The sequence below is a fragment of the Pithys albifrons genome, chromosome 7 (genome assembly GCF_047495875.1).
Source record: "Pithys albifrons albifrons isolate INPA30051 chromosome 7, PitAlb_v1, whole genome shotgun sequence".
In the NCBI taxonomy this organism is placed as follows: domain Eukaryota; kingdom Metazoa; phylum Chordata; class Aves; order Passeriformes; family Thamnophilidae; genus Pithys; species Pithys albifrons.
The window spans coordinates 60,983,431-61,011,281 of NC_092464.1; the positions used below are offsets into that span (position 1 = coordinate 60,983,431).

General features: G+C 52.8%; 2 protein-coding genes and 1 long non-coding RNA gene across 3 annotated transcripts in view; all 3 read right to left on the reverse strand.

Moving 5' to 3' along the window:
• LOC139673847 (class I histocompatibility antigen, F10 alpha chain-like) overlaps nucleotides 1–27,851 on the reverse strand; it is a 283,320-nt gene that overhangs the window by 56,611 nt on the left and 198,858 nt on the right. The gene's annotated exons all lie outside the window — the stretch shown is intronic.
• LOC139673915 (uncharacterized) lies at nucleotides 1,508–4,218 on the reverse strand. The gene is made up of 3 exons (XR_011698233.1): nucleotides 4,010–4,218; nucleotides 3,026–3,205; nucleotides 1,508–1,816 (listed from the first exon to the last, which is right to left on the reverse strand). It is a non-coding gene; the product is annotated as an uncharacterized lncRNA (long non-coding RNA).
• Nucleotides 5,288–10,154, reverse strand: LOC139674324 (early activation antigen CD69-like). Its single transcript, XM_071560526.1, is given in 8 exon segments — nucleotides 5,288–5,750; nucleotides 6,086–6,189; nucleotides 6,278–6,372; nucleotides 6,375–6,470; nucleotides 6,565–6,668; nucleotides 9,329–9,410; nucleotides 9,638–9,812; nucleotides 9,993–10,154. Coding segments are annotated over 8 exon segments (972 nt in total). The 3' UTR covers nucleotides 5,288–5,596.

Genomic DNA, 27,851 nt, shown 5'->3' on the forward strand with positions numbered 1-27,851 from the left:
CTCCTCGCCCGTCTCGCCGTGCAGTTCTTTTAGTTATCGGGCGGCGGAGACTCCCCCGGTGCGGTTCTTTTGTTTTACTTTGTTTTGTCCTCTGCATTTTATTCTGTTCCGACCTCGCCCCCATCTCCGGTGACTCCCGACAGGGCCCGTCCCGCGGGGCGGCTCGTCAGTGCCGGCCGGGCCCCCTCAGTGCCGATCTCTGTTCCATTTCCTTCATTCTCTGTTTTGTATTCGCACTTCGCCCGTCCCGCGGGGCGGCTCTTCAGTGACACGGCCTGGCGGGGAACCCTCGTAGCGGCGCCCCCAGGGCCCTTTCCCTCTCCCTCTCCCTCTCCTTTCCCCTTCCCCTTCCCCTCCCCGTTCCCGCCCGGCTCCCCCTCCCGCCCCTCCCCGTCACGACCCGGCGGTGCCGCTGCCGGAGCCGGAGCGGCTGCGACGCGACTTCCCCGCGCTCCAGGGCCCGACTGAGGGGGTCTCGCCTCAGTTCTCTTTGGTTTGTTCTTCCCAAGCTGGGGAAAACGATTTATGGTCCTTTCTTACGCAAGTCTGTTCCCTCCTCTGCTCGGCCAAAGGGATCTGGGGCTGTTTTCCCTTTTGGGGGCAAATAAAACCAATGCCCTGAGTGCTGGCAGGAGCAGCAGCCCTGCAGCCTGTGGAGCCTGTGCTGGCCTGTGCCTGTCAGACGAATAGAGAGTAATGAATCAGTGGTTAATTAACCTAATAAAGTGCTCCTAATTAGAGGGCAGGATAAAGGAGTCCCCAGGGCTTCCACTGAGCGTGTACCAGTTCCACAACACTCTTTTTGTATATTTTTTTTAAATAGACCTGACATTTCATTGATTCCAACATTTTATGAGTCTTTCAATTATATTTTATTGATTCTCGTCTCTTAGCCTTCAGAATCAACACCCTGATCTTTTATTTTCACCATTCTGGAAAGTGAGAAATACTTTTTTCCTCTTGGTACCTTGTGCTGGAACTCCTTTTCCTTTCTCCTGGTTTTCCTCCCTCTGGATACAAACCCCCCAGGCCCCATCCCAGGGGTGCAGGGACTGGGGGTCGTGTCTGCTGGGCCCCCAGATTGGTGGGGGAGAGGAACTCGAGGGGATGCTGATGGGGGTGGGCTAATGCCACCCCTTGGGTCCCCAAGGGCTGCTCAGGGTGGGCAAACTGAGGCCCGGACTGAGGGAGAAGGGGCTGGGGGGGCTTTTCTCCAGGCTCTGATTGGCTGCTGTCCCACCCCCCCATGCTGGGACCCCCAAAGGAGATTTTTTTGGGAATGCTCAGCTCCTCCTGCCCCTGCTCAGGGGGGCTGCAGGGACTTGGGGGGTCTCTCCAGGGAGCTTTGCCCCAGGACACCCTGCCTTGGGCTCTGGGGGTGGGGAGTGATGGATGCCTTGAGTCTCTCCCTTTCCCATGCCCCTTCATTGAACAGGATCTGGCATTCCAGAGCCCGAGGGGTCCTTATCGCAGCCCGCCCCTCCCCCCCCCCCCCCACTGTCCCCTCGGGGCCCTCACGGCCACCCTGGTGCTCAGCACCCACAGCTGGGGCTGAGCTGGGGCTGCTTTTCTTTGCCCTCTTGTGCTGGGAGAGAGAAGGAGCCTTTCCCTGGAGCAGAGGCCCTGTCCAGGGCTGGGAAATGGTTCTGGGTGGGGAAGGCTGGTGGGTTCCATCCCCCTGACCCACTGGGGGCCGGTGGGGGAAGGGCTGGAGGGGCCCTTGGGAGGGGTTTGGGAGCTGCTGTGCCCCCACCCAGAGGAATCTCCTGGAGCTTTGATCCAAAACAGGCCTGGGGGTGGGTGGGAGTCAATGAATCTGGGAGAGAGGAAAGGAGGGGAAATCTGTAAGGGAGAGACATTTCTGTGCCTCCATCACCTTTTTTCAACCTCTTTCCCCCCCACACTTGGTTTTCCCTCCAAAATGCCCCAAGCTGCAGCCTGGAGCAGGAGGGATTTGGGGATGGGGGACAGGAACAAAATGCTGCATCAGTGAAACCTTATTGAAAATTCCAGCATTTGGACAGGGAAAAATATCCTTTTGGGTCTTCCCTTTGCAAACACAGGCAGGGGGTTCTCACCTGGAAACTCTTTACCTGTGGGGGAAGTACCAGGTGCAGGGGCTGGGAATAATTTTATTTACTGTGGTGATTGTAAGAACACCTGCTGGGCATTGATGTGGGGGGTTTATAGAGTTTTAATAAGTACAGAAACCCTTTGCAGTTGCCACTGACTGGACAGCAGCAGCCACAGGTATTTCCACTCTGTGTCAGTTGATCCTTGTTCTATTCTAATTTTATTTTTCCTTATAAATATTACAAGGATAACTCCTATGGGATGAGTTTTCCTTTGCTGAGCAGAGCTGTGAGTGCCTGGGGGCATTATCAGCTCTCTATGCTTTATTTTAGGAGCACAGGAGCATCCTGGCAAAGCCCTGGGCTGGAGCAGGAGCTGTGCAGGCCCCGGGAGCTCAGGGTGTTGTCCGAGCTGAGGTGGTGGCAGGAGGAGCTGAGGGTGCCCCTGTCCCCTCTGTGCCCCCCCAGGGGTGGCAGCGCCTTCCCCAGCCCTTCCTCCCTGCGGGCTGGCCTTGCCCAGCTGCCAGGCTGTGGCTCCAGGCCTGGCTGGCCCCGGGAGGGGCTGGCACTGCCTCCTGCTCCGGAGCAGCGCTGGGACCCCGGGGCACGTTCATCCCCCCGGGCTCTGCCTTGCCCAGGGTGCCCTGGGCGGGAGCACAGCCGGGCTGGTGCTGAGGGTGTCCCCAGGGCAGGAGCAGCTGGGAGGGTCCCAGCCCCGTGCTCAGCACCCCCCACCCCCCACCCTGGCCTGGTTTAACCCCGGGGGCAGCTGATCCCTCCCAGCTGCTCACACACTCTGCTCCACCCTGGGCTGGGGGACACAATCCAAGGGGGAAATGCCAATCCCCACGGGCTCAGCTGGGACAGTTTAATAAGGAAACCAAACCCCATCACATGATGGAAAAAGCCACAGGGGCTCCATCCCCAGCTCATTTTCCACCCCCCAAACTCACATTTTCCTCAGATTTGAGACACTTGGACCATTTCATGAAACCACCACCAATTCCCAACCTTGTCCCCTCCTTTTCCTTCATGTTTTTGGGTGTTAAGCCCAAATTTGGGCCAGCCCTGGAACCTTCCAGCAGTTCCTGTTTATAGATCTAGAATGACTTTTTTTCTCATGTATCCAAAACCTGGGGGGAAAAAAATAGAAAAAAAATGGAAAAAAAATCAGGAAATTTCCCCAGTTTGTTTCAGCATCAAGAAAGAGGATAAAAGAGGATAATCCCAAACCCACAGGGGAGCAGGGCAAGGACTCCAACCCCTCTCCCTGAGCAGCAGCACCAACAACTGGCTGGGCCCCCCATTCCCAGCTCCCTGCCCCGCTGAGGGGGGAGGAGGAGAACTGGGAAGGAGGGAGGGGTGGGGGGAAGGGCTTGGTCGGGTTTAGTTCTCCTTCTCCTGCTCTCATTCCGGCAGTACCAATTTAATTCCCACGCCCACTGGGAGTCTGATTTGCCCGCGCTGGTGCTCGGGGAGGGATCTCTCCCGCTCCCCACGCCAAGGGCCGAGCCCTCCGTTGGATTTTCCCTGCCCTGCCCGCTGGCAGAGGGAGGGAGAGCGGCTTTCGTGGGTGCCGCCCCCAGGCAGGGCCCCCGCCCCCCCCGAGCTGTCCCGCAGCTCCCTCCTCAGCCGGCCCGGATCCATCTGCTGGCAGAGCCCGGGCAGCATCTCGGCGGCTCCGCAGGGCACTCGCTGCTCCCTGCGGGCTCCCAGGGACCCCCCCGGCCTCCCCTGTGGCCCCCGCAGCCCCTCCCTGCCCATCCCCTCGGAGCGCCGAGCCCGGCCCCGCTCGCGGCTCCCTCGGCCCTCGACAGCAGCAGCGGAGCCCGCGGGGCCCGACCCAGCGCCAGGCCCGGCCCGGCAGCGGCGGAGCGGGGGCTGCGGCGGGGGGAGCGCCCGGGGCACCGCGGCGGGACTGACCGATCCTGCCTTACCCGGCCCTGTCTGGCCCTGCCCGGCCCCATCTAACCCGGCCCGGCCCTGCCCGGGCTCTTCTGCCGATCGGGGCGGGCGGGGAAGTTCCGCCCGGGAAACGACGGGCGGGCCCAGCGGGGCGGGGCTGGAAGAAAGCGCCGAACGCCCATTGGCTGCTGTGCCTGTCACTCTTCCGTCCTGAGAGTCTATTGGTTATTTCTGCCGTCACTCCTCGCATTTCCCGCGCGTTGCCATGACAACTGCGGAGTCGGCAGGGCCCGGAGGGCAGCGGTGTCAGCGCCTGCGCAGTGACGGGGGAAGACTGGGATGTAGCGGGGGAGGGGAGGGGCGTGAGCGGTTTTTTCCCTTTCCTGTATTAGAGCTTTCCCCGTTCCCCTCCCGCAGCACCTTCTCGGGACCCCCCGCGCCGTGTGGGTCGTGACGGAGAACATGGAACGTGCATTAAAAGCAGAGCAGGGAGCACAGAGGAAAAAGAGCTGCTTCCTCCCTCCCTCCCAGTATGGTCCCATTGCAGGTCCTCTCTGGTTCTGGGCTCTGCTGGGAGCTGGAGGGGTTGGGACACTGGTCCTGGTGGGCATCGTGGTGTGGCTGCTGCAGGGACAAGGTGAGGCATCCAAAAGGGATAAACCCCCCTTGAGTCCATGGTAAAATTCCCCCAAATTCATGAGAGCCCAGCTCCAGGCAGGGATTGTGTTAGAGACTGAAACTGTCAATGATTTATGCATTCTAAGAGACTTTGCAGGCTTTTGACTTTTGCATTATACCCCTGATGGGCAGTTGGGCCTATTCCTCTAAAAGTGTCAAGCCCTGAAGAGGCAAGAAGAGCCATTACCCAGCCCTCCACATGATGCTGGCGAATATTGGGGGTTCATAGCCCGGCTGGCAACACTACTTCATGGAAAACAACCCCCTGCCTCGAGGGAGGTGCAAAAGGCATGCTGAGGGTATAAAAATGGACTGGTGACTTTCGGATTTTGGGTTCTGTTCCTTGCCCCCACCGCCTGTAGGTCTGCTGAGATGCAACGCTGGATCCCTGGGTGGTGACTATGTAACATTCTCATCTTTTCTTATCTCTTCTTTTTCCATGCTGTCCTGGATTCTTCTGTCTTTCTTCCATGTATGCATCTTTCCCCCCCACTGAGGTTATCTTCTATGTCACATTACACAGAATTGTTAAATAAACACCGATTATATAGTGTTATTTCACTTTAATCCACCCCAAAGGGAATTATTAATACCAACCTAGGGTGCCCCCGTTTCCTTTCCCAGGAGCGGGATGTAACAGGTTGAAGCAGATTCCTCCTGTATTCCCAGCAGGGAGCAGCTCCTGGGCAGTGCCAATCCCTGAGGGGCAGGAGGGGAGAGCTGCCAGCAGGGGCTGATTGATGTGGGTTTGGGGGCTGAGCAGCTGCAGGTCCCTCTCTCCACCCTGATGGTGCCTGAAAATACCCAGGGACTCCCTCTGTGTTGTCGCCAGGAGGAGTTTCCAGTGCTCCAAATTAAAATTTAAATATAAACCAGAGGGACACTCGTGGTTGTGTGGGAATAAGGGCAGCTGGTGATGGATCTTTGTCAAGAGGGAAGTTTCAGGTGGAATTCTGGGTTCCTGGATCCTTCCAAACCCCACTGGGGCTCCTCTGGGGGTGGCTGCAGATGGAGAATTTCCTCTGGGAGCACCAGTTGCTGCTGATCCCATGGGATTTGGTGTAGGCACATTGGCCATCACCCTGGATGCCAAACCTGCATCCAGAGCACAGCCAGAGCTCAGGGAAGGATTCCCATTCCCAGAGAGTGCTGCAGGAGCAGGGACCACCCTCCCCAGCAAACCTCCCCCAGGCAGAGCCCAAACTGCCTTCCACCCTCAAAGGAGGGGATATTCCCATGGGCTTCATCCCGGCATGGCCTCAACCCCCACCAGCACCTGCATCCCACAAATCCATGGGCTGTGTCCCAGGGCTTTGGCACAACCAGGAGAAGCAGTTCCCACCTCCTTAGATCTGGATCTACCTGTGCCTTCCTGCACTCAGCCCCAACCCAGCTCAACATTTTGCTCTCCAAGAGAAGATGGAATGTACAGGGCATTGAAGAGGGAGCCATTGAGCCATTCCCAAGGTCTGGAACCTTCCCTCTGGAGGCCAATCCAGTGGTGCACAGACCTCCTGTAGCACAAGAGGAAATTCTGGAGGTGGGCAAAACAAGGATCACAGGCACCTCCACCCCACTCCCCACAAGGAATTCCCAAACCTGCTCCCCCAAAACCATCCCACACTGGGGATTCCTCTCCCCAGCTCCTCCCAAGTGTCCATGGTGGCCAGGTGGGCTGGGTGGGAGAGGCAGGAGGCCCCATTCCTGTTCCATCCCATTCCTGCTCCATGAAATAAAAGCACTTGCCCCCGAGGCCAATCCCACTCTCCAGGCAGCCAGGCAGGGCAGGACTGGGGCAGGATGGGCATTTCTTAGCTGGAATCAAAGACAATGCACCCAGCAGGTGGATTATTCCAGGGGGTTTGCCAGGAGGAGGCTCTGGGGTGGCTCCTCCACCCTCAGCACTCACCCAGCAGGGCAATGAGGGTGAGGAGCAGCCCCACAACGAGCAGGGTGACCTTGATGGGCACCTTTTTGTCCCTGATGCACCTGAGGCTGAAATCTGGTGACAAACTGTGTGGAAAGAGCACAAAGAGCACCCCACACCATCCCCAGCCCCCTGTGGGCACCTTCAACACCTCCCAACACAGCCCAAAGCACATGGGGAGCTCCAGGCTCAGTTTGAGGAGTGCATCCTAATGCAGTATTGGCATTAAAGGATGTTTGGGGGCTGCATCCCCCCTATGCCCCCCTCCACCATGGGATGGGCACCATCCCCCAGACCCACAGCAGGGAAACAACTTTAACCTTCTTAATCCTTCTTTAACTTTCTTAATCCTTCCCCTCAACTTGCAAACATCTTTAATATTCTCAATCCTTCCCCCCCACTCCTCTCTGAGCTCATTTTAGCTGCCCCCAACACACTAAACTCAACCACAACTCCAAAACAAGAACTGGTTCTTACTGGTCCCTTCCTCTGCCCTCCCCTGCAGTGTCTCCTTTGCAGCAGCTGAGACATCACTTGTGGAAACCAAGTGAATTCCTGCTCAGGGTGGGAATTGAGGAGTGGGAAATGCCTGATTTGGGAAATTTTCTTTCCAGGAATATCAAGCACCATTTTCCCTTGCACGCATTTGGGTGATTTCAGCCTTCAGAGAACCAGGACTTGCTTTGTTTTCCCAGCTCACCCTTGGCTCTGCCATCTCTGTGTGCCCTGGAACGGTTTTGTCTCAAGGACTTGGACAGCTCTGAGGTGTTTTCAGCCCAAGCCCGCTGGGTGACCTCACAAGGTGTTTCAGCCCCACCTGAGCCCACCCCCTGTCTCCCCACCCTGTGCAGGGCAGCTCCTGGAGCCCCGAGGACAGGGGATGGTCCCTTTGGACCTGCCTCCCGAGGGGCTTCTGCCACCCCTGGGGGGCACAGAGGGGACAAGGGGCACCCTCAGCTCCTCCTGCCACCCCTGGGGGGCACAGAGGGGAGAGGGGCACCCTCAGCTCCTCCTGCCACCCCTGGGGGGCACAGAGGGGACAGGGGCACCCTCAGCTCCTCCTGCCACCCCTGGGGGGGCACAGAGGGGACAGGGCCACCCTCAGCTCCTCCTGCCACCCCTGGGGGGGCAGAGAGGGGACAGGGGCATCCTCAGCTCCTCCTGCCATGAGCTGATCTCAGACAACACCCCAAGCTCTCAGGGCCCAAACAGTTCCTGCTCCATCCCGGGGCTGTCCCATGATGCTCTCATGGCTGAAATATAAACCCACAAAAAGCTGATAATCCCCCAAACTCTCCCCCCACAGGCATTTTTCTAAGCCTGTTTCTTTCCTCAAGGCTGTTTTTTCTTCACTGTTTCCTGTCCCAGCCTGTGCTCAGCCCCATTATTGCTGTGACCTCCCACATCAGCACATTTTCCCATTGTGTTCATTGCTTTTCCTAAGCTCTTTTCCTGCTTTCCCTGGCCATGCACTATCCCCAAGCCAAAGTTAAAAATTAACAGGTTCAGCAAAGCAAAACTGACCCCACGATTACAGTTTGTAGAATATTTATAAGAACATAAACAGAGAAAGAGGACAAGAATCCACTGGCACAGAATGTGGATGCTGCTGGTGGGTCACTGGGAGCTGCAAAGAGTTTCCATATTAATTAAAACTATATTTAAACCCTGATATCAACAAATTCCAATTATTACCAGTCCTTACCCAGCAGTTCCTCCACAGGTAAATATTCTCCAGGTAAGAACCATCTACCTGTGCCTGCAAAGTAGGAACCAAGTGGATAATTTTTCCCACCTCAACACTTGATTTTAAATAAGGTTTAATTGATGCAGCATTTTTTTACTGTCCTCAACCCCAAATTCCTGCTGCCCCAGACTGCACTTTAGGGCATTTTGGGGTGAAAAACAGGTGGGGGAGGAAGAGGAGGAGAAAATATCTAGTGTGGAACAGCAGAGAAACTTGTCATGGAAAATACTCCCAAAGACTCTGAGTTTGGAGCAAATACAGGACTTTTGTGCACCAAAGAGCATTTCAAAACTATTACAGACCAATATAGTTGTGGCCTTTTGTTTTGCTGCCCAGGGAAGGGAAATGAGTCCACAAGTGCATGTGGGAATTATTCAAAGGGGCTTTTCTCCAGTGACCAAAAGAGAGGGAATCCAAACAGTCAACAGGAATGTCCACTTTTTATCAGAAAACAACAGAGTAATTCAGCCCTTACCTGAGGTGTTCCTGCAAGGAGACACCTGGGGGGTCACTGGGACCCCAAGGTGGGACCCACAGGCTGGGCTGGGCTGGAGGGGGAGGCCCAGGGGAGATGGAGCAGGACAGGGAGGAGAAATCTGCCTATTATTTCTCATCTAGTACCACATCCTCCTTCCCCCTCACAAATTCTCTCTGGATATGGCACAGCAATCATGGGAAGAGAAAACTAAACTCAAATCCCAATTTGCTTCATCCTAGTCCAGCCCAGCCCCCACAGCCCCGATCTGGCCCACACACCCATCCCGGTCCATCCCACACCCCATCCCGGTCCATCCCACACCCCATCCCGGTCCATCCCAGACCGCGTCTGTGTTTCAGTCCCAGCATGGCTTGGGTTGGGAGGGACCATAAAGCCCACCCCGCCCCACCCGTGCCCCGCCGGGGACACCTCCCACCAGCCCAGGGGGCTCCAAGCCCCGTCCCACCGGCCGGGGACACTCCCGGGGACGGGGCGGCCAAACCTGTCAGGCCGAGCTGAACCGGGACGGGCCAGCGCTGCTGCGGCCCCGGCTCTGAGCGAGGGGGAAGGAGGAGCCCTCGGGCAGCCGCTCCCTCCGCGGGCCTGGGGAGGGGACACGGGGGGCGAACACTTCGGGTCCCACCTGCGCGGGGGCCGCGGCCGAGCCGAGCCGAGTGCCCGCCCCCCGCCCGCACTTTGTACAGAACCCGCCTCCCTCTCCGAAACCCCCGCGGTTTGCGGGTAACAGCCCTGGCGATGTGCCCGGAGCCGCCCCTTGAGCATTCCCAGCCCTGGCGATGTGCCCGGAGCCGCCCCTTGAGCATTCCCACCCTGGCGATGTGCCCGGAGCCGCCCCTTGAGCATTCCCACCCTGGCGATGTGCCCGGAGCCGCCCCTTGAGCATTCCCACTCTGGCGATGTGCCCGGGCTCCGGGAGCGCAGGGAATCGCTGCGATTCCGACCCGGCTGGAGCTCCGTGTGCCCCTGAGCTGGAGCTACTGTGCCCTGCGGAGGAGCCCGGGATGAGGCAGAGACCCCCCCGCAGCCCGGGAGGAGCCCAGGCCGGAACAGGGGATGCCCCAAGGAGGCCGAGCCCCCGCGGGAGCCCCTGCAGAGCCCCAGGAGCAAAGCCCTGGTGTCCAGGGCTGCCCCCCCCGGCCCAGCGTGGCGGGTTTAACCCCAAACTCTGCAGCCAAGCCTGTCCCGGGGCAGCGGCCGCTCCGTGACAGCGACACGGCCCGGAGCGGTGCCGGCAGGGACTGAGGGCAGGGGGGTACAAGGACCCTCCAGCGCCCCTCGCTGCCCACGGGGGGAGGTGACATCCAGGGCAGGAACCAGCCATGCCATGGCCCTCGGCTGCTCCCTGTCCCCGGGGCCATTCCCTGTCCCCGGGGCCAATCGCTGTCCCTGGCCATCCCATGTCTCTGGCCATTCCCTGTCCCTGGCCATTCCTTGTCTCTGGCCATTCCCTGTCCCTCAGCTCTGCAGGGCCGGGGGTGTCAGTGGGACTCGGGGGGTCCCTGCTCGACCCTGGCTCAGAACTGCAGCCCCGGCCGGGCCCGAGGGGCCCTGGGGGAGAACAACCCTGAGCCCCAGCTGGGCCAGAGCCACCCAGTTCCACCCAGTGGGGCCCAGGGCACTCCCAGCATGGGCTCAGTGCCTCCCGGTCACCTCCAATGTGGCCCCACTCATCCCGATATGATCCCAGTCCCCTCCACCATGATCTCAGGTGCCCTCAGCATGGTCTCACCTGCCCTCAGAATGCTCCCAGTCACTCCCAGTATGATGCCAGTATGACCCCAGCCACCCTCAATGTGGTCCCAGTTGTTCCCAGTACGATCTCTGTTACCCCAGTTCTGGTCCCGGTGTATCCCGGTGCCCCAGTCTATCCCACTCCACCCGAGTCCATCCCAGCCTGTCCCGCTCCGTCCCGGTCCCTTCCCGGCACCGCCGCCCTTTCCCGATCCCGCCCCCGAACCAGCGGGTTTAAGGCCGAGTTTCACCGCAGAGCGCGGGAGTTCAGCCCAGCCCGGCCCGGGGGTCCCGCAATTCGTGGCCGTGGAGGGTCCCGGGGTGTCCCGGGGGGATCCAGAGGGGTCCCAGGAGGAGTCCTAAAGGGGATCCAGGTGAATTCCCGGGAATTCCGCCGTCCCCACCCCCCCCGCGCTCCCTCGGACACTTTCGCTTTCCCGTCTCACAACCTGCGCCGCCGGGATCTGCCCAGAGACCGATGACGTCACAGGCGGATCGGGTTGCCATTGGCGATCGAGAAACAGCGGAGCCAATCGTGCGGCCGGAGGCGGCTCTGTGGGCGGGGCCTGGTCTGGGTCCGGGCCGGGCGGGGCCGCAGCGGAGCAGCGCGTGGCCCCAGCGATGGGTCTGGGGGCGCTCCTGGGGCTGCTGGGGCTCCTGGGGGCCCCGGGGGGGGCGACGGAGGGTAAGTGGGACCCTCGGAGTGGGGAGCTCCTGAACTGCCATTCCCGGGCACTGGGACCCCCCTAAATCCCCATTCCCGGGCACTGGGACACCTCCCCCCCCCCCCCTTCCGCAGCCCCAGGACCCCTCTAAACCCCCTTATCCGCACTGGAACCTTGAACGTCCATTCCTGGGCACGGGAAACCTCCTGAACCGCAATTCCTGGACAGGGGGATCCCCTTGAACCTTCTTTCCCGCGAAGGGAACCTCCCCCAAACCCTATTCCCAGAAGGGAGGCCCCCTGATACCCCATTTCTGCCCACGGGAAACCCCTTGAGCCCCCATTCCTGGGCACTGGGACCACCCTGCACCCCCTTAACTCGCAGTGGGACCCCTTGGATCTCCATTCCTGGGCATTGGGACACCCTGAACCACCTTATTCCTCACTGGGACCACCTGAACCCCCATTTCCGAACCCGGGGACCCCCCTGCACCCCATCCCCGGCTCTAGGACCCCCCAGAACCCCTTTACTCTGAACAAATACCCCCCTGCAATCCCTTTTCCAGCCATCCTGCCTCTCCCAGCCCCCTGATCCTCCCTTTTCCTTGACCCTGGGACCCCCTGAATCCCTATTCCTGCCCTTCCCAGCCCTCAGATCTTACTTTCCTCAACACTGGGGACCCCTGGACTGCCCTTTCCTGGGCACAGGGACACCCTGGATCCCCTGTCTCTCCTTTTCCAGTCCCATCCCTGCCTTTTCCTTGAACCTTGAACCCTTCCTGACTCTCCTGGCTCTCTCTCCCAGTTCCACTTCCTTGACCCGTGGACCTCCCAAACCCGCCAATCTCAGAATCCTTCCAGTTCTCCACTCTCTGCTCTTCCTGCAGGGGGTCTCAGACACTGGAACCTCCTTGGCCACAATTTCTGGGCACGGGGACCCCCCTTCACCCCCATTCCTGGGCATGAGGACTCTCTGCAACCCCCTCATCTGGCACCAGGACCCCCCTATACCCGGTTATCCTGTACCAATATCCCCTTGCACCTCCTTTCCTGGCCATCCCACCTCTCCTGGACCCTCCTTTTCCTTGATCCTAAGCCCCCCTGACCCCCACTCCAGCCTTTCCCAGCCCGAGGTCCCTCCTTTCATCTGCACCAAGCATCTCCAGGACTCCCATTCCCAGCCACCCCAGGTCTTCCTTTCTTGTGACCTCTGTTTTCTCGACATTGGAGAGCCCTGGACCCCCATTTTCCTGGGCACAGAGACCCCTGGACCTCTCATTTCACCCCTCCCAGTCCTTGCACCCCCCATTCCTTTACCCTTGGATCCCCTTGGATCCTCCCTTGTTCAGCACCAGGACCCTCCCGAACTCCCCTTATCCTGCACCAGTATCACCCTGTGCCCCCTTTTCCAGCCATCCCACGTCTTCCATCCCCCCTTTTCCTTGACCCTGGGACCCTCTGAACCCCCATTCCTGCCTTTCCCAGTCCTCAGACCCCACTTTCCTCTAACCGGGGGATCCCTGGACTGCCCTTTCCGGAGCACAGGGACCCCTGAACCTCCATCACACATCTCCCAGTGGCCTCACTCCCCTTTCCTTGGCATTGGGACTCCCCTGAACCCCCTTTCCTGGGCATGGGGACCCCCCTGCACCTCTTATTCAGCACCCAGACCCCACTGAACCCCTTTGTTTGGGACTGGGACCCCCTGCACAGCCTTATTGGGCACTGGAACCCCCTGTAGCCCCATTCCTGGGCACGGGTACCCTCCTACAACCCCCTATGTGGCAGCAAGACCCCCCTGAGCTTCCAGTCCCATACACTAGAACTCTCCTGCACTCCCTTATCCTGCACCAATACCCCCCTGCACCCCCTTTCTTGGCCATTCTGGGTCTCCTCACCCTGTGATTCCCTTTCCCTGACCCTGAGGGCCCCTGAATCCCCTTTTCCTGGACACAGGTACCTCTTGGACTCCAAATCTCACCTTTCCCAATCTCTGTACCCTCCTTTTCCTTGATTCTGGGACTCCCCTGAGCCCCCAGTCCTGTGCAGTGGGACCCCCTTGCACCCCCTACCCTGGCACCGACACTCCCTGCACCAGCTTCCCTGGGATCCCCAAAGCCCCTGCCTGCCTCTCCCAGTTCCCCCTTTCCTATACCCGTGACCCCCAAGACACCCAAATCTCTGTGTCCCCCCCAGTTCTCCACTCTCTGCGGTACCTGAATGTGGCAGTGTTGGAGCCCAGCCCGGGGATCCCCCAGTACATGATCATGGGGTTCCTGGATGGGATCCCGTTTGTGCGCTACGACAGCGAGCGGGGCCGGATGGAGCCGCAGACGCCGTGGATGGAGAAGGGACCTGAGCCGGGATATTGGGATAGACAGACTGAGATCAACAAGCGGAACCAGCACGTGGCTGCTGCCAACCTGGAGACACAGCGGGATCGGTACAACCAGAGCGGGGGTGAGTGGGGGCAGCTGGGAATGAGGAGAATCTGTGTGGCTGGGCTGGGATCTGTGGGGCTGAGGTGCATCTGTGGGGCTGGGATGGGATCTGTGGGATGGGATCTGTGCGGCTATGGAGGTTCTGTGGGACGGGACTGGGCTAGGATCTGTGGGGCTGGGGGGCATCTGTGGGACGTGATGTGTCTGTGGGACTGAGATGGGATCTGTGGAGCTGGGGCGCATCTGTGGGGCTGTGTTGCAATCCATGGGGCTGTGGGAGATCTCTGGGCTGGAGGGGGAATCTTGAGGACTGGAGTTGATCTGTGGGGCTGTGATGGGATCTGGGAGCCTGGGGGGCATCTCTATGGCTCTCAGTGGATCTGTGGGGCTGGGATGCACTAGTGGGGCTGGGATGGGATCTGTGGGGCTATGGGGGATCTGTGGGACTGGCATGGGATTTGTGGGGCTGGTGAAGATGTGTGGGGCTGGGATCCAATCCGTGGTGCTACGAGAGATCTGTGGGCTGAAAGGGGATCTTTAGAGCTGGGGAGGATCTGTGGGGCTGGGAGGGATCTTTGGGGCTCGGCTGGGATCTTTGGGACTGGGAGGGATCTGTGGGGCTGGGATGGGATCTGGGAGCCTGGGGGACATCTCTATGGCTCTCAGTGGATCTGTGGGGCTGGGAACCAATCTGTGGTGCTACGAGTGATCTGTGTGCTGGAAGGGGATCTTTAGAGCTGGGGAGGATCTGTGGGGCTGGAAGGGATCTTTGGGGCTCGGCTGGGATCTTTGGGACTGGGAGGGATCTGTGGGGCTGGGACGTATTTCTGGGGCTGGATTGCCATCCATGGAGCTATGACAGATCTCTGGGCTGGAAGGGGAATCTCTGGGTCTGGGGGAGATCTGTGCGGCTGGGATGTGGATCTGTGGGGCTGGGATGTGGATCTGTGGGGCTGGGATGGGATCTGTGGGGCTGGGGTGCATTTCTGGGGCTGGGATAGGATTTGTGGGACTGGGATATGGCTCTGTGGGACTGGGATGGGCTCTGTGGGGCTGGGAGCAATCTGTGGGTCTGGGGTGGGACCTGAAGGGCTGGGGGGCATCTGTAGGGCTGGGGGCGATCTGTGGGGCTAGGTGGGAATCCATGGGGCTGGGATGAGGCTCTGTGGGTCTCCATCACACTCTGGATGGGGCTCTGTGGGACTGGGACACAATTCCAGGGGTCTCTGTGGGTCCGTTTCTCCCCCAGGTGTTCACACGCGGCAGCAGGTTTCGGGCTGTGATGTCCTGTCCGACGGGACCGTCCGTGGATCCTTCCGGATTGGCTACGACGGGCGGGATTTCATCTCCTTCGAGCTGGGATCCAAGAGCTTCGTGGCAGCCGACGGCGCTGCCCAGGTCACCAAGAGGAGATGGGAAACTGAAGGGATCGAGGTGGAGAGGCGAACAAATTACCTGGAGCACATCTGTCCAGAATGGCTCCAGAAATACGTTGGATACGGGCGGGAGGCGCTGGAGCGCAAAGGTGGGGATGGAATTCCCATCGAAATGTGGGATGAGGGAATGGAGGACTTGGGAATGCTGTAATTTGCATGGCAATTCCATGGATGGATCTCAGCCCCATCCCATTGCCATGGAAATTCCATGGGCAGATCGCATCACCACCCCATCCTCATGGGAATTCCATGGTTGGATGTCACCATTATCCCATTCCAGAGCCCCCTGATGTCCATGTCTCTGGCAAAGAGGAACACGGGATTCTGACGTTGTCCTGCCACGCGTACGGATTCTACCCTGGGGTCATCGGGATCAGCTGGATGAAGGGGGATGAAATCCGGGATCAGGAGACAGAGTGGGGCGGGGTCGTTCCCAACAGCGACGGCACCTTCCACAGCTGGGCCAGGATTGAGGCTCTGCCGGGGGAGCGGGAGCAGTACCAGTGCCGGGTGGAGCACGCCGGGATGCCGGAGCCTGGGATCTTCGCCTGGGGTGAGACTGGGAATGTGGAATGTGGGAACTGGGAATTTGGGAATGTGGAGCAGTTAAGATGGGGGTTTCCCTCCTCTCCTCACACTCCCACCCTTCCCAGAGCCAGAATCCATCTGGAATTCCACCCCAGTGGTGGTTGCCCTGTCCGTCATCGCTGCCATCATCATCATCATCAGCCTCATGGGATTTGGTGTCTGGAAGCTCCAGTCCGGTAACTCACGGGATGGGGGTTGGGAAGGGGCACAGATCCACCTGACAGCATTCCAGGGATCCTGTGCCACAGGTGCTGATCCTGCTTTATTTCCATAGGGAGGAGGAAGAGGAATGGATACAACACAAAGCGCCTATGAGTGAGTCCCAGCAGTGTGTCTGCATCCAGATCCAGATCCTCTCCATGTGGATCCCAGGATGGATCCAGGTGTGTGATCCAGGCCAGAATCACATGAATATTTTTTTCCACAGGAGCAAATGCTCCCCTGCAGGTATGGAGTGTGATCCTGGTGGGATTCCAGAGGGGAATCAGAGCATAGTGGATGGAGCAGGATTGGGATGGGATTCCAGATCAGGGCAGGATTCCAGAGTGAGATCAGAAGGAATTCTGGAGTGGGATCAGGGCTGGATTATGGAGCAGGATCGGGCTGGCTGGATGGAGCGGGATAGAGGTGGGATTCCACAGTGGGCTTGGGTGGGATGGGTGGAGCAAGATGATGATGGTTTCCAGAGGAGCTCCTGCTCTCCGTGGACATGGTGACTCTGTTCCCCACTCATCGCAGCAGGAATCACCTCCTGAGCAATCCAGCCCCTTCCCTCTTCCTGAGGAATGCCAGGAGCTGCTGGCAGAGCTCATCGTGCCGCTCTCACCCACCCTGGCACCACTGCACCTTTTCCTGATGGATCTGAAGTAGAGAAAAGCCAGAACCCAGGGGATTTTACTAAAAGCACCCAACTTTCCGGGGAGTCTCCAAGAGATAAGGTCTAATTTATGGAAGACATCTAACTCTCAGTGAAGTCATAATTAAAGGCCCATGTAGCGAAGAGGTTAATCCCAAGAAAAAAGCCAGAGCACCATGTTTGGCAAGACCCACTGCAAGAATCTGCAAGAATCAGCAAAATCAGACCGAGTTGAAAAGTTCATGAGGATGAAGAGCAAAAATACGACCACCACCAGATGAAGTAACAGGATCTCCCCTCCTAATATTCCTCAAAATGGACAGCTCCGCCCCAACTCCGCCTGCTATGAATATTATAACTAGATATTGCAATATTATAATCTTGCATGAATATGTAGGTAAAAATATTGTAATCCCTCACTGGAAATGTATAAATACTGTAGCTTCTCACTGTAGATTTTGGAGCTCTTTGTCCGATACTAATCGGAGAGTTACCCCAACGTTGTCTTAATAAATACCTTGCTGTTTATTGACTAAAACTTTGTCTCCAAACAGTTTGTTCTGCCTTTTTGGGCATCATATTCTGGCGACTCTGGTGGGACGGTCCGGCTCCATCGGTGCTGAAACCCAAGGGGCTGGGGACGCTGCAGGAGGCCCCACGACCGAGTGTGCTGTCGGACAGTCCCCCCGACCCCTGGTCTCATACACCGGTGAACAAGGACCTCTCGAAGGATCAAAAGGTATTTATAACTATATTTGAATGAAGGAATAAAGGTGCACCATCAAACTAAATCGAACAGGACGGGGAGGACGCTCCCAGGCCTGGGGTTGGAGTCCCCAGAACCTGAGTCCTAAAAGGGGTTAGAGTCCCCGATTTTAAGGTTTTTTAAGGGGTTGGAGTCCCCTCAAGGACAAGGGTTAGAGTCCCAGTAAACTTATTACTATATGTGATGTTGCTATGTATGTTGAGTGTGGCACTGATTACTGTGTTGATTTAGCTGTTTGAACCATATGTGATGTTGGTATGTATGTTGAGTGTGGCACTGATTACTGTGTTGATTTAGCTGTTTGAACCATATGTGATGTTGCTATATATGTTGAGTGTGGCACTGATTACTGTGTTGATTTAGCTGTTTGAACTATATGTGATGTTGGTATGTATGTTGAGCGTGGCACTGATTACTGTGTTGATTTAGCGGTTTGAATATTATGTATAGTGTGGTGCTAAAAGTTGTGTGGTTTTAGCTTTTTGAACTACCAAAGGAAAAAAAAAAATTCTCCTGTAAGCTATTAGATTTCGATAGTCCTGTATGGGAAAAGGCACTGAAAAGCTGACTGTAGAAGGACTTTGTTCCTCTGAGCCTCTGATAAAAATTTGTCCTATCTGTGACTGCTCCCTGTTTATGATCGCTAGATGTAATTTCTGCAGTGGCTTGATCTTTGAAGAAAGTCATTTACCAGGAGTGTCATATATAAGGTGTGACCGATGTTTCTCAGACCAAGCTCTGCACACGGTTAAGTGGGTGGAATATTTCTGTGAAAGAACTCGAGGTTTAGTGTTTATTCAAATACTTCCAGACTTGTTGTAATTTAGGGACGAGCTGCACATTGCCGAGAGACCACCTGAAAATCCTGCGGTCTACAGCGACATCTTGTGGCCTCTCCTGGTAACATCATTATATTGATCCAATATTAAGGGGGGCTCAGGGGGGAGTACGAACGAGTATGAAAGTGCGTGAAAGAGATGCAGTCTGATTGCGAAGTGAGTGCGGAGTTCCGATCTGCGTTTCCGTCTCTCCGAGAGGAAGCCGGCCAGAGACGAACGAAAACAATTGACAATCTAGTGGGAAAGTGAAGTTATATAAATATTGACAATGGGCAGTCAACTGAGCAGGGAAAGTAAAGAAATTACTTTGAAAACCCCCCCTTGGGTGCATTCTGAAACACTGGAAAGAGCTGGGAGGGGTCCCAGGAGAAAACATAAGCAAAAAGAAGTTGTTAAAATACTGTCAAGACTGGTGGCCGTTGTATACCTTAGACGAGGGAGAGAAGTGGCCCCCTGAGGGTAGCTTGAATTATAATACAATGCTGCAGCTCCTTCTGTTCCTCCGTAGACTAGAAAAGTGGGATGAGGTTATATACTGCCACATGTTCTTCACGTTGAGAGACAAACCAGAATGGCAGAAAGATTGTGGGATATATATCCCACCCCATGACCCTTTCGTGTTAGCACTGGAAAAGGATCAGAAGAAATCTAGAGAAAAAAAATGCTGTTGTGATGCCTGCAGTACTGGAAAACAATGTCTCAAATATAGAAAGAGACAAGATAGCGATAGTGAAAAGGAAAGCCTGATGGATATAAAAGACTTGATACAGAGATTTCAAATATTTGAGGCTGCCACAAAAACAAAGACAATAAAAGGTGCACTTGTAACAAGGATGGTAGAAAAGCAGGATAGCGAGAACGACACTTCAAGCGACACAGCACAGGAAGAAGATAGAACAGAAACTGCTAATGCTGTAGAAATTGGGACATTACCAAAAATCCCAAAAACAAGGAGACCAAAAGACAAAACAGACACTGAAAGCAGCAGTGACAGTGACGAATTAGAAGGCACTAGGCATTCATATCAAACCAGATCAACGAAGCGAAAAGGTAGTAAAGGGAAATCAGGAAAGAAAGCAGATAATCACTTAGTTGCGCCTCTTAGGCAAGTAATAAATCTCAAAGGAGAACAAGGAAGAATAAAGGTCCCCTTTTCATCAGGAGAGCTGGATAGATGGAAGGAGGCTGTGAAGAGTTTCAGGGAAGAACCAGAAAGCATAGCTCAGAGATTTGAGCTAATAGCTAGAAACCAAGACATTGATTGGGAGGATACGGACATGTTGTTAAATGAACTTACTCCCACTGAAAAGGAGTTGGTGCTAAATGCGGCTAGGATGCATGCAAGATCCATACAGGGAGATTTAAGAGACATTTTCCCTAGAGAAAACCCGAGATGGGATGTGAACCAACCAGAAGACTATGCAATGTTGAAACAATATTGAGAAATCATTGCAGAGGGTTTAAGGAATGCAATTCCTAAGGCAATAAATTGGGCAGCCCTATATCAAATCAAACAGGAGACAGGGGAATCGCCTACAGACTATCTAGATAGACTTAGAAAAGCAATGAGACAATATACTCCCTTGGATCCCGCTTCGGAAATAGGTATAGCACAACTGGTAGGGCTATTTATAGGACAAAGTAATCCAGACATAAGAAGAAAACTGCAAAAATTAGGTCACCCAGACGATAAAAATTGGAAAAATTGATGACGGAAGCCTGGAGAGTGTATAACAATAGAGAAGAAAAGAAACCAGCAAGGAAACCACCGCATTTGGTAGCTATGACCCAGGGATTCCCTGAGACATATGGTCAATACCCTGCAGGGCCCGGGGGCGGGGTCCCCAGACCTAATGTAGGGGGAAGGGGTCGTGGTAGCTTCATGCGAGGAAGGGGAGGTGCACAAGTATCGCAAAGAATAGGACCAAATCAGTGTTCCCACTGCCTGCAAATAGGTCACTGGAAGCGGGACTGTCCCCTTCTGGCAGTAAAGAGTGAGAATTCTGCAACCACCATGGCATATCAAAGTAATCAATGAGGAGGACCGGTGGGTTGTTCCCTGGCGGACCCACTGGTTAAAATAACGCTAGGGGAGGGTAACCAAGAACTGGATTTTTTAATTGACACTGGAGCAACGTTTTTGGTTTTAAATAAAAAATTGGTACCAAAAAGCGACGAATCTGTAAGGGTCATAGGTGCAACAGGCCAACCAGAAAAGGCATTCTTCCTAAAGCCTCTAAAGTATAAAATTGGGAAACAGATGGGAATACACCAATTCTTGTATTTACCTAACTCCCCTAAGCCCTAAGGGAGAGATTTGTTGGAGAACTTGGGAGCAGTTATTAAATTTAGTTAAGGAGAACTGGAATTTTTAATTGATGAGGATAGATGGATAGCTGCTCTTAGCTTAGCTATGAGCAGTGTTGAGCCAGAGCGAAACAATGAAAATAACAAGCGAATCATGAACGAAGTGTATCCCTTAGCTTGGGCAACAGACACACCTGGGAGGTCAAAACAGGCAATACTCATAAAGATCGAATTAATACAAGGGGCAAAGCCAGTAAACAAAAAACAATACCCACTAAGGCTGGCAGACAGAGAGGGAGTAACACCCATAATAAAGAAATTTTTAGAATTAGGATTGTTAATAGAATGTGAATCCGAATTTAATACACCTATCCTGCCAGTAAAGAAACCAAATGGAACATATAGATTGGTACAGGATCTGAGAACTGTAAATGAAATCACAAGCACTATACATCCCGTAGTGGCCAATCCATATACCCTTTTAACCAAACTGAAAGATACCTTAATCTGGTTTACAGTGTTGGATTTAAAAGATGCATTCTTTTGCCTTCCCTTAGCGTCAGAAAGTCAGAAAATCTTTGCTTTTGAGTGGGAACCTATTGAGGGAAGAAAAACTCAATTAACTTGGACGGTGTTGCCCCAGGGTTACAAGAATAGTCACACAATTTTTGGGAATCAACTGGCTAAGGAGCTGGAGCAATGGGAGTGGCCGCCAGGAGATGGCGTTCTTCTACAATACGTCGATGATCTGATCCTAGGAAATGAGAAAGAAGAAGATTGTATTCAATGGACAATTTCACTTTTACATTTCTTGGGCTTAAGTGGATACCCAGTCTCCCAACAAAAAGCACAGCTAGTACAGAAACAAGTTGTGTACTTGGGATATGAAATCTCAAAGGGACAAAGATCTCTAGGAACAGCAAGGAAAGAAGCTATATGCCAGATGCCTAAGCCAGAAACACCTAGAGACTTACGAGCCTTTTTAGGAATGACAGGATGGTGCCGGCTGTGGATATACCAGTATGGGATACTAGCAAAGCCACTATATGACTTACTCAAAGACACCAAAAAGGCTGTCGAGTGGACTCCTGAGGCTGAGGCAGCATTCAAAAGATTGAAACAAGAACTCATGAGAGCCCCGACCCTGGGTTTGCCAGATGTGACAAAGCCTTTTTGGCTGTATTCTCATGAACGCCAGGGAATGGCCCTGGAGGTGCTAGCCCAACAGCTGGGACCATATAAAAGAGCTGTGGCATACTTCTCAAAGCAACTGGACGAGGTGAGCAAAGGATGGCCTACATGTCTAAGGGCAGTGGCTGCTGTAATTCTGAACATTGAAGAAGCCAGGAAGCTCACCTTGGGACAAAAGATGACAGTGTTAGTATCTCATACTGTATCAGCAGTATTGGAACAAAGGGGTGGCCATTGGCTGTCACCCTCGAGGTTCCTGAAGTACCAGGCAATACTGATTGAATCTGATGACATAGTAATTCAGGTGACTAACATTGTCAATCCAGCTTCATTTCTAGAAGGAAGGACACCAGAGGAACCACTTGAACATGACTGCATAGAAACCATTGAAGCAGCGTATTCCAGCCGTCCGGATCAAAGAGGTACCAATCCCAGAAGCAGAGAACTGGTTCTCAGATGGCAGCAGCTTCGTGAAGCAAGGCGTCAGGATGGCCGGATATGCGGTAACCACTACAGAACAGGTAATCGAATCAAATCCTTTACCTGTGGGGACCTCTGCACAGAAGGCAGAGCTGATAGCCCTCACCCGAGCTCTTGAATTAGCAGAAGGACAATGTATAAATGTGTGGACGGACTCTAAATATGCCTTCTCTGTAGTGCATGCTCACGGAGCGATTTGGAGAGAACGGGGACTATTAACTACCCAGGGGAAAGTTGTAAAACATGCAGAAAAATCCTACGACTGCTAGAAGCCGTCCAGCTCCCGGAGCAAGTGGCCGTAATGCATTGTAAAGGACACCTGAAAGGTAACACCGTCCCAGAAATAGGTAATGGGAAAGCTGACGCGGAAGCCAAGTTAGCTGCGACAAAGGGTCAAGAGATACTAGTAACTGCATTAGTACCTGGAGAGTTGGATACTGACTTTCAACTGGAATACCGAGAAACAGATCATAAGTGGATACAGAGAAATAAGGGCAAGCTATTAGATAGTGGATGGGGTCAATTGGAAACAGGGCAGTTAATATTACCAGGAAAATTAATGTGGCAATTCGTAAAGACGGAGCATGAGAAAACTCACTGGGGTTTGGATCCCCTCTACCAGTATCTTAAAGCTAGAATAGCAGGACCAAAATTATATACTACCATAAAACAAGTGACCTCCCGGTGTGAGCGCTGCCTGAAAAACAATCCAAACACTGGAACAAAAGTACACTTGGGAGCAATTAACAGAGGGAAGTTCCCAGGGGAAATGTGGCAAATTGATTTCTCTGAACTCCAAAGAAAAGGGGGGTATTGATATATGTTAGTTTTAACTGATACATCTTCTGGATGGCCTGAAGCCTTTCCATGTAAGACATGTAAAGAGAAAGAAGTGATTAAAGTGTTACTGAATGAAATTATACCGAGGTTTGGGGTACCTAAAAATATTTCATCGGACCGGGGAACACATTTTTGTGCAAAGATTGTTAAGGCAATAAGCAAGGCACTACAAATCAAATGGCAATTACATACACCCTATAGGCCACAAGCCAGTGGGCAAGTAGAAAAAATGAATCATCTTCTTAAACAACAAATTGCTAAAATATGTCAGGAGACCAACCTGCAATGGTACCAAGCCTTGCCTATTGCCTTGATCAGATTAAGGGTAAAGCCCAGATCAAAAGAGAAGCTGAACCCATTTGAAATCCTGTATGGGCGACCCTACGCAATGCAAATTGTAAACAGTGAAGCTATAGATCAGATAGGCAACCAGTATGTATATGATTACATCACTGCGATAGGAAAACATTTTGACAAAAATGCCACTATAGTAATAGGACAGCAGTCTAAACAACCTGACAGTAAGTTGCTTCCCTTTAACCCTGGTGATTGGGTGTTTGTTCAGAATCTTTTAGGAAAACCCCTACAAGAGAGGTGGGAGGGACCATTCCAGGTATTGCTGACCACCTTCACGGCAGTCCGAATAAAGGAACAACCTACTTGGATCCATTACACACGGGTTAAGAAAGCCCCGGAACCTAAACAAGAAAACTCTCAGGAGATGGAACTGGAACGGAATCTGACTAAAATACAGAGGCAACGCTGGATAAGAGCCCTGTTACCAATAGTTGAAGAAGTTAAGCCAAACGTGAAAGCATGGGGAGTAATGTCCCTGGCTCAAAAATTAGCCCACACGGGAGGAAGGAATTGGTCGAAATCATCACAGATCAGAAAAAGAATATCAGAAAGACCAAAATATTTTTGTGGATGTGGGAAGGATGGTTCCCACTACCTCTGGTACAAAGTGCTTTGTGGTGGGTGTCAGAAAATTTGGTGGGTACACCAAAATCATTACAGAAACTATGGTACATGTGTGAGCTGTGACCGTGAATTTAACCGGGCTTTCATAGACCGCTATAGAGATGTGTTACAACAACATTGGTCACCGCTAGATGTGGAGAATTTAGATAAAATGTCAACACTAGTAGTAGAAAACATGGATCATTGGTATTTAATGAATCTAGAACACTGGACTAGGAACGCGGTGCAAAGGATTCTTAGTGAAGATAAAACCTGGGCAATAACTGAATATTGTGGGGCAGGAGTCAGGGCTTACTATTGGCAAAATTATGATGAAGAAACCTGGGAAAGAATAACGGGAATGCCTGTTTCAGGAGTAACTGTTTTTGCCCCCTCAACTCCCTGCAGCCTGGACCAGGACTTTCAAGGAATGACTCTCGACTAAAGGAAGAAGAATCCAGAATGACGATCCTTAAAGATGGATTTAACCATGCTCCTCGCAATACTTTTGGGACACTGGGTAAGTATGACTTTATCATTGCAAGAACTTGAATGGCCCTGGTCTAATGCACGAATGAGGAAGGCGCTCATGTGGTCTGAAGCGGATGATCCACAGGCTAGCTCAGACTCCGACTCGTTTTTAGCTATTTATGTCTTGCATAACAAATATACGCCATATGATTGGCAATACACCGACAGTCAAGGAAAACTAACGAGTGTAACTGGGAAAAGAGGAGAAGAGATACAGATAGGATGCAAACCTGCAAATTTGGTAAATCAGGATAAGGGACAAGTTAGACTAACCATAACCCCAAAGAAAGGATCAATCTTTACATTTAGTAAAAAGATACAACGTCTGGTATGGGTCAAAAGGGAAGGATCGGTTACGTGCTCTTGGGAAACAACAAGAAGCAGTGGGGAGGAGAAATGTGAACTCAAAATGATCTTAACTCAGTTTGTCACAGTAACTTGTATATGGTTAAATAGAAATCGAGCAGTATCGGATCAGTTTATGATCCTGGTTGCAGGGGACACCACTACTGCTTTCCCTACAAAAACTACCAAGACTGCTGCAACCTCAGTGTTTCTTAGTCCAAAATGTAGGAGGATACATAATCTGACTTTTATTGGACCACAGGTAATAAGGCATTCAAATGGGCAGAAACTGTTATTAGATCCCGCATACTCACTTAAAAGAATTCAAGTTAATGTCCAGATAAATGTTTCACAATTACAAGGGGAATGCCAGCCCTTTATTCAGCAGAGCCTCACAGGCTGGAATGCGTGGCTGGCAGCTAGATCCTATCCCCAGCGAGTCCGTAGAGATGTGACTGGATGCTTAGGGACGGGATTAGGAGTACTGAACACGATTGATCAGGAAGTGTTAGTAAATAAATTGAGCTCAGTAACTTCAAAACTGGGAGAACTCAGAGTTCCAATAAGCTCATCTATGTTGGCCTTGGCCGAAACACAATCAATAGCAGTCAAACTGTTAACCCTAGTAGCCAATCACACAATCGAGGATTTCCTTAGGATTGCAGACTATGCTGGGGATATTGGTAGGACAGTCGCACTCGCTCTCCAGTGCATCCAAACACAACAATGGGTACAGTCCGTAACTGCGGGAATTATAAGGGAAGGAGTCTCAGGAATTTTGCCTCAAGAAATAAGAGAACTAATAGCCAAAAACAAGGCCACTACTCAATTCGAAAGAGATCATCAAGCCTGGTGACACCTGGTGAATTTTACCTACAATCCCCAACATGAACAAATTGAAGCATATGTGCTCACGATTAGTGCTGCCAGAGAACGGGCTATTTTTCCTGTCCTGACTCTAGGAACAATGCACCAAAACGTATTAGTTCGACCAATTAATCATAATGTCTGGGCCAGTTTTGATTATGTTAGGGGGAAATGGATAACAGTCAGCTTAGAAACATGCATCTCTAAAGGACACTTAGGTTATGTCTGTGAGAATACCATTGTAGAGGGAGAAGACCTGTGCTTGGACACTGAAAATAGCATATGTACCTTCGAGATGGTACCCCAGAATCAAACAAACTCGCAGGTATATTATATCGGCAATGGATGTGTATGCCTTAGGACCCTCTGTGCTGAACTCACAATTGACCATTGCCGAGAAACAACTAATGGTACCAACTTTTGTGTATGTAATTTTACTCGCATTATAGGTTGTGACTTTAACGACACAGTTCCGGTAACTACCAAACAGTTGATAGAAGCAGATTATAGTCTGTATCATAATATACCACACCTGCAAATAGGTATGGATACTGAGCTTCTTAAGAAAATGCTTAGACACCCGGATATAGAAAGGCTAGTACAGGAAGTAAACAGAAATACACAACGCACCTTATGGCAAGTAGAACACGATACGGCAAAGATAAAGACCATCCTGACAAAGGTAGAGCGAGAGGGAGAACAGCATTGGTGGGATATTCTAACAGGACGTTCCCCTACTGCAACTCAGGTATTCAATTCTCTGGTGCATCCAATGATAGCTATAGCCATAAGTACCGTCCTGCTAACACTACTGAACGTGTACCTGTGGTACAAGATAAGCACCATCATTAAAAGAACCCAAACTTTGTGGATTATGATGCAAACAGCGCAGAATTCTTTTGGGCTTGGCGGAAGAATCCGCAAGCCCTAAGAAAAAGGGGGGAATGAAGTAGAGAAAAGCTAGAACCTAGAGGATTTTACTAAAAGCACCCAACTTTCCAGGGAGTTTCCAAGAGATAAGGTCTAATTTATGGACGACATCTAACTCTCAGTGAAGTCATAATTAAAGGCCCATGTAGCGAAGAGGTTAATCCCAAGAAAAAAGCCAGAGCACCATGTTTGGCAAGACCCACTGCAAGAATCTGCAAGAATCAGCAAAATTAGACCGAGTTGAAAAGTTCATGAGGATGAAGAGCAAAAATACGACCACCACCAGATGAAGTAACAGGATCTCCCCTCCTAATATTCCTCAAAATGGACAGCTCCGCCCCAACTCCGCCTGCTATGAATATTATAACTAGATATTGCAATATTATAATCGTGCATGAATATGTAGGTAAAAATATTGTAATCCCTCACTGGAAATGTATAAATACTGTAGCTTCTCACTGTAGATTTTGGAGCTCTTTTGTCCGATACTAATCGGAGAGTTACCCCAACGTTGTCTTAATAAATACCTTGCTGTTTATTGACTGAAACTTTGTCTCTAAACAGTTTGTTCTGCCTTTTTGGACATCAACTGTGTGTGGGGTGATCAAAGCTGTGTATTCTACCCCCTCTATTCATTCCCCAAGGACAATGGGCCATTAGCAGCAGTCGTGGCCTCCAAGGGTCTGCTGGGGCGAGTTCCTGGGGAGGCTTTGTCAGGATTGGCCCTTGAGGGTCTCCTTAAAGCTTCAGGGGCTGCAGGTTTTTCAAGGTGCTTTGGGTTTGGGTTTTGACTTGGAATCTGTGAGAAGTTTGTGAGATCATGGCCTCCAATGATCTCCTGAGGGTCACAGGGGTGGGAGGGAGCAGGGCCAGGACAGCTGAGCCCAACTGGCCCAAGGGATGTTCCCTTTGATGCAGGGCCGTGCTCAGGGTGTTAATGGGGGGTTGGTCAGGAAGGGCTGATCTGTGTCTGGGCTAGGCTGGGCGTTGGGCACTCAGTGGTGAGCAGTGGAGCAATGGTGTTGTGCACCTCATGTGGGGTTTATTTACTTACTGCTATTGTTGTCATGGGTAGCAGTAGTGTGTTCACTGAGGGTTACACGGAACAGTCACTGGATCATTTTCCCTGTGCTTGCTGTAGCCCCTGCAGTTAACAGGGGTCTGTTTACTGGTTCACACCCAGATTTAGAGTTTTCTCTGTGGGCGTCATGACCCTGGACAGGTCTGTGCTCACTGGCCTCCATTTATTGC